Genomic DNA, 7,028 nt, shown 5'->3' on the forward strand with positions numbered 1-7,028 from the left:
CATATTACTCACCTGTGTTGCCAGAGATTTCTGTAGATGAGAGAGGAATAAGGAGGGTGCACAGGGACTGTAGGCCAGGTTTGGAAAGGACAAAAGCCAACAAGATGTCAGAAGGTCAGAACCCTTTGGTATGAGGAAACTTGGTGTCTTCCGAGCCCAGTCTCTGGGCCTGATTTAGAATCCCCTAAGGTAGATAGATGAGTATCTTACTTGACCTAAAGAGCATTCTTTGATAATTTACCATCTTTTTGTGCTTCTTGTACAATCTCTTCTTTCCCCCAGGGAATCTAGAGCATTCCACATGCATTACTGATTTATCTTTAACAGGTTCAAGTGAAAGGCATGGTGAGTGAATTGCCTTAAGACAGTATAAGTGAAAATGTGATGTTAGTAAAGTCCAGCATCATCACTTATATGAAGGGCGGCCTTCAGTCTTCCCCTTAGAGACATGAGAAGAAAAACACAAAGAACTTTTAGCCTAAGCCATTTCATGACATGATTTGCAGCCTCACAAACCAGTAACCGTCTCGTCCGAACCATGTTTGTTTTTCAGGATAACAACGGCAGCTCTGAGTTGCAAGAAATCATGCGAAGACGACAGGAAAAAATCAGTGCTGCTGCTAGCGATTCAGGAGTGGAATCTTTTGATGAGGGAAGCAGTCACTAATTAGTTTTTAAACTCCATTATTCTTGGCATTATTCCAACGTGCTTTGTTTTAAGAAGCCATGAAGGGAATGTCAGATTCTCATTTCTTGGTGTACAGAATTTATCGCCATAAAGAAACAACGCAAACATAAGTAAGCAGACGACTTGCTCCTGGGCCCGTTATTTTTATTAAAATGAAAACATTTTAAACAGAATTTCTCACCTTGGGAATATTTTGCCTACTTTACCAAGGTGAGGTTTCCTTTATTGGATTAATTATTTCATCCCCATCTCAATGCCTAAGCAGACTTTTTTTTTTTGACAGTGGTGATTCATTTATTGCAACAAAACAGAGATATTGCCCATGATTCAAAATCTAAACAGTTTCAGTTTTGCCTGTGACTATGGTAGGTATCATCCAGGGTGTAGCTTCGTTTAGGCTAGCCTCTGCTTACTTAGGTCTCTTCTTCAACATACTCAGTAATAGAATGTTTAGATTTATTTAAAGTTCTTAATGCCAACAGTTTTTAAAAAAGATTAAAACATTGAATGAACTGTAAAATACAGCAAGGCCTTGGACATACAAATAGAAACCTTTGGAGCATTCCCGAGACATTTTATCTGTCGTGGCTCTGTTGATCACAATTCCTTGTATAGCTTGTATTTTGATTCAGTTTATATTCTTCTTCTTATCTATACTGTGTTCTTATATATGAGAAAGCACAAGTGTAAAAGAGGTCATATGCATTCCAACTCTGTCACAGGAAATAGCCTGCATTGGTGTGTGTTACAGTATTCTGCTAAATGAAGGCCTCAGTCCTGAATATTGATATACGTAGTTAAGAGCAAATTGGGGCCATTTTATGAGTTTATCTGTGTCAAGTTTTTCCGGTAATAAGAAATAATATACACATATTTTAATCCTGTGAAAGATTCTAGGTAGAGAAAAGAAAGAGACTTAACCTTCAACAAATGTTATTTTTGAAAACATGATTTTTGTCATTAAATGTTATATTATTTCACATATATAAAACAGATGTTATGTAAGAATGTTGTATATTTTAACATAAATCCATTTAGAGAGATTATCTAGATTCATTAATTTTCATAGTGCCTTTTTCACATGAGTCAGCTGGAAAGTCTGCAATAAACAGTATTTGCCGTACATTAATAAATGGCTTCTGTCTCGTTGGCAAAAGGGACCTTTGGCGTGTCGAGTGGGGATCAGGGTTGCATGGAATGGGAAAAACAGAGGCCCACGCTCTTCCTTTTTTTTTTTTTTTTTTAACTGATTCCCAGTGGAGTTCTGAGTGGGTAGAAACTTCTCTAGAATACTTTCTTCAGTTGTTTCTCTTCTTTCCACCTCTCTTATTTCATCATCTTTTCTTTTACCATCTAGTAAAAACAAACTTACACACCATTTGTGGTTACAAAGTGCTTCCACATAAACGCTTTGTTAGAGATCTACAATAATCTGTGAGTTGTATTTTATAGATGAGGAGGCTTAGCTTCCTAAAGGCTAACTTTCCCCAAATCATGAGGGATATGAGAATCTCTTGTCTTCCATTTCTCAGTCTGTCCGTAACGTCGTCCCTTGGGCAAAGTGAGGCAAACATGAGAATCATAATTCTTGTAGATCCTTCCCATTTCATAAGCACTGATGCACATTTATAACGTAGCCCTTATTGAAAATCTCTGAAAATGTAGGTATAAGACAAAAGAAATTGGCATGGAAAAGTGAAAATAACCTGTGTGTAATATAGCATATCTGACATGAAAAGAATTGGTATCGTTTATAAGTATGTCTTTATGCTATAAAATTCCAAAGGAAAATATCACCAAGGTAGTAATTGCAGGAAGTAGTTACCTCCCTCTGGGATGTGGAGACCAAGAGAAGACTTGGGATTAATGGGATTTAAAAGCTTGAGGGACAGTTTGTATCCCAACATCTGAGGAGTTAGGCCACTGGGATGAGAAGTTTGGAGGAAAGACGCCACAACTGGTAAACCTCGGAGAAGGGGGCACAGCCTAACTGGTGCTGTTGCCTCAGGAATTCAGAAAAGAATTCAGCGGAAGAAATAGTTCAGCAAATCCATGGAGCTGGGACTCAGACCTCAGAGGAGAGCAGCCCAGGCAGCTGGTACTGGAATTTCTGAGAGGGAACAAGGAGGCTGCTACTGGGATTGCGGGGTCACTGGAACCTACAGGCAATCAATCACTACTTACAGAGTGAAGAACTATTATTAGGGTGATGTTGATAGAAACAGGAAATAAAACAGAAAAAAAGCAAGTCCCTTGTTTCCCCTCTAGCTTCCTGTGTCCCTGTAGCACACTTTTTGGACAGAATCTATTGGTCACCCACCTGGCAAAGCCCCAGATCACAAAGATGGGAATAAAGGGGGTAGATTGGAAACTGAGAGAACAGCTCAAGAACCAACGTGTTTCAACTCTGGCTACTTAGCTTATATGTGCACTCCTCTGTACGTCTTTGAAATTCTATAAAATGATTTTTAAAAATGTTTATACTTTTGCCCAAAAAGATGCAATCATCCTTCTCTGTTGTTTAAACAGTATTTAACATAAGGAATTGGTTAAACAGGCAAAAAGGAAACACTGTGATACCACGGAGGTAGTAATAATGGGAAAGCAACCCCCATCCCTTGGGCTAGGGCTGCACAGGGAAGGGGTTGGGTTTATCAGCAATTAGAAGCCTGAAGAAGGAAGGACCGTGGGAGCTTGGGCACAGACCACCGAAGAAGAGGCACTGTCTGGTGTTGGTGCTGATGCCTCAAGACCACAGAGGAGAGATCCCCTGTAGAGCTGCGACAGAGACTTGAAGAGAGAGAAGGTTCTGGACAGTTTACCTCTGAGGGGGTGCAGTGATGGAGTTCTGAAAACTTAGGGGAAAAATCTAGAAATTAGAGTTCCCTACTGCTGCTGGAATCAGTTACCTACGGCTGCTGCCTGAGGGCAGCTCTCATCACTGGCATTAAGCCATGTGCTTATGGCCTTTGTGTAGTTTCCTGCCTGTTTCTTGATGTTCATTGAGCTTTTGGAAACTGGGGGATTATCGTTTTTACTAAATTTGGTAAAGTTTCAGTCATTACTTTTTTTTTTTCTGTCCTTCCTGCCTTCTCTCCTTGGGAGACTCCAATTTCACGTGTGCTAGGCCATTTGAAGTTTTCCCAAGGTCACTGGTGCTCTGTTAATTTTTTACCCAGTTTTTTTTCTTCTCTTAATTTTTTACCCAGTTTTTTTCCCCTCTGTGTTTCATTTTGGGTAATTTCTATTTCTGTCTTCAAGTTCACTAGTCTTTTCTTCTGCAGTTTCTGTTCTTTTAATCTCTTCCATTTGTGTTTTTCATCTCATATTAGAGTTTTCATATTTAGAAGTTGTACTTTTTGAAAAAATATCTTCCATGTCTCAACTTGCCCAATATTTCTTCAATTTTATCAATCATATGGAAGCAGTAAAAATATCTGTCTTAATATTCTTGTTTATTAATTCTATCATCTTCATAAATTCTAGGTTAGTTATGATTGATTTTTTTCTTTATTATGGGTTTTATTTTCTTGCTTCTTTGTATGCTTGATAATTTTAAAAGCTCTGGCTGCTTTCAAGATTCTTTTCTGTGTCTTTCATTTTTAATGTAATTTTTAATTGGTTGCCAGATATTGTGAATTTTACCTTTATTGTGTTAGGTGCTGGATACTTTTGTATACCTTTAAATATTATTGTCATTTGTTTGGGGATGCTATTAAATTACTTGGTAAGAGTTTGATCTTGCCTTTAAGCTTTGTTTGGTGAAACCAGAGCAATATTTACATTATAACTAACTTTATCTCACTGTTGTAGCAAAACCCTTCTGGTTCCTCAACCTATTGTTCCATGAATTATGTTTTCCACTGTAGCAGGTGGTAATAAGGACTATTCCTGGTTCTGCATGAGCTCTGAGAACTGTTCCTCTAACGCTTTCAGGTGGTTCTTTCCTCAGGCTTGAGCAGTTTTCTCATAGGCATGCAATGATCCATCCTCAGCTTAGGACTCTATGGGGACCCTGTGCATATCTCCAGAGCTCTCTCCTCATGCAGCTTTCTCCTCTCTATTACTCTGTGCTGTAATTTTAGCTCCCTTGCCCTTGCCACACTTTAAGCTTTGTCTCCTCAACTCAAGGAGTCTGCTGAACTCCACATGGGTTCTCCCTCCCTGCACTGAAGCTTGAAAGCAATCCCTAGGCAGAAAGCTGGAACAGTTGTAGGGTTTTCTGCATTTTTTTCATCTTTCATTGCCCAGTGTTCAATATCTTGAAAGCTGTTCACATATGTGTGTGAATACATATGTGTGTGAAGCACATATTATTTCAGGCTGGAGGGTAAATCCAGTCCCTCTGACTCCATCTTGGCTCAGACTTGGAGTCACCTTGCTTTTCAAAGTATATATATATTTTTTTACTGTATATAGAAATCTAGGTTACTACTTTTTATTCTAGAGCTTTAAAAATGTCATTCCATTGATTTTTGGGTTATATTGCTCCTGATGATAAGTCAGTCATCATTCTTATTTTTTCCTCTGGCTGCTTTTAAAATTCTTTTCTGTATCTTTCATCTTCAGCAGGTTGATTATAAAATTGATGAAGGTGGTTTTCTTGGTGTTTATTCTATGTGGGGGTCAGCGAGTTTCTGGATTTTTAAGTCAGTGTTTTCCTATTATTAGAAGCGCTTTCTCCTTACAATATTTTTTTCTGCTTTTTTTTTTCTTTTCTTCTCTTCAGACTTCTATTACATGTATGTTAGGTCAGGTATCTTACTATACCCCAAAGATCCCTGATTCTCTGTTAATATTTTAAAAATCCATCTCTTCCCTATTCTTCAGATTGGAAATTTATGTCAATATGTATTCAGCTTCACCAACTCTTTTTTTCCCCACTGTGATCTGTCTTCCAGTATGTGTTGAGTCAATCCAGTGAATTTTCTTTTCAGTTATTGTATTTTATCAGTTCTAGTTCTTTTATATAGCTTCCATTTCTCTGCTGAGAATTTCTGTCTGCTCACTCACTAAAAGAATATTTCCCTTTAAGTCTTTGAGCAACTTTCCTTTTCTCCCATAACAAAGAAAGGCCGCTTTATAATCTACCTGCTAAACCCAACATTTGGGCCATCTCAGGCTCAGTTTCTATTGATTGCTTTTTTCTCCCCCACTATGGGTCCTATTTTCCTATTTCTTTGCATGTGTAGTAGTTTTTTATTATATATACTTGACATTGTAAATGACATGTTTTAGATATTTTAGAATATGTTATCTTCCTTGGAAGAATATTTATTCTTATTCCGGCAATCAGCTGTATATTGGCTGATCACTTTGAGCTTGTATAACTTTGGTTTTATGCTTTGCTAGGATGAATTATGGCAAGTTCAGTGTGTTTTACAAGATCTTCTAACTTGATGGGACTCTATCTACAAACTCTCTCTTCTCTGAAAATCTTGTCAGGACTTGATTTCAGGCTTTGCCTGTAGCTATCAAGAGTAGTTTTCAGGGCTTCCCTGGTGGCGCAGTGGTTGAGAGTCCACCTGCCAATACAGGGGACACGGGTTCGTGCCCCGGTCCAGGAAGATCCCACATGCTGTGGAGCGGCTAGGCCCGTGCAGCGGGAGAGGCCACAACAGTGAGAGGCCCGTGTACTGCAAAAAAAAAAAAAAAAAAAAAAAAAATAGTTTTCACAGTGGAGTCCTTATTTCTAAGGCATGCCCTTTTTGGGGGGATGAATTCACAGGATATTTTACATCTCAGCTGGATACCCAAGGAGTTAAACAGCTCTCTTCACTTTTCCTGAGCTGAACCTCTGACGTCTCCCAGCGCAGCGACCTTTCTCAACCTTGCAGTGGCCACTCTGGTAAGCACTGGGTGATGTTGCCTTGTGTGAACTGGGTGGGTTCACTTACAGATTTCTGCAGCCATTCTCTGCACAAATGCTTCCACTCTGGTTCCCCTTTTCAGAATTTCCAGCTGCTTCCAGTGCCCTGAACTCTGATCTATGCCTCCTCAGCTCATCAGGGCTAACTTATTCCTTTTGGATCTTAGTGGCTGCACTGGCTTTGGGGAATTGTCCTCAAATCAAGAGCTAGTAAGTTTCCTTATCCCAGGGATTGTAGGCTTGTACTGCTTGTAAAAGATAACCAGTAGGGCTTCCCTGGTGGTGCAGTGATTGAGAGTCCGCCTGCCGATGCAGGGGACACGGGTTCGTGCCCCGGTCCGGGAAGATCCCGCGTGCCGCGGAGGGCTGGGCCCGTGGGCCATGGCCGCTGAGCCTGCGCGTCCGGAGCCTGTGCTCCGCAATGGGAGAGGCCACAGCAGTTAGAGGCCTGCGTACCGCAAAAAAAAAAAA

General features: G+C 39.8%; 1 protein-coding gene across 6 annotated transcripts in view; it reads left to right on the forward strand.

Annotated features, from left to right (window-relative positions):
- EPS8 (EGFR pathway substrate 8, signaling adaptor) overlaps nt 1-3,206 on the forward strand; it is a 261,244-nt gene extending 258,038 nt beyond the window's left edge. For 4 of the 6 annotated variants that reach the window (XM_079936969.1, XM_079936968.1, XM_079936971.1 and 1 more), the window contains one exon: nt 554-3,206. In XM_079936969.1, coding sequence (XP_079793095.1) covers nt 554-667 — 114 coding nt within the window. In that variant the 3' untranslated portion in view covers nt 668-3,206. The remainder of the gene's footprint in view (nt 1-553) is intronic. The other 2 variants (XM_079936973.1, XM_079936972.1) reach the window with 1 other exon arrangement.
- Nucleotides 3,207-7,028: the final 3,822 nt, after the last annotated feature.

The sequence above is a fragment of the Stenella coeruleoalba genome (genome assembly GCF_951394435.1).
Source record: "Stenella coeruleoalba genome assembly, chromosome: 11".
Taxonomy (NCBI): domain Eukaryota; kingdom Metazoa; phylum Chordata; class Mammalia; order Artiodactyla; family Delphinidae; genus Stenella; species Stenella coeruleoalba.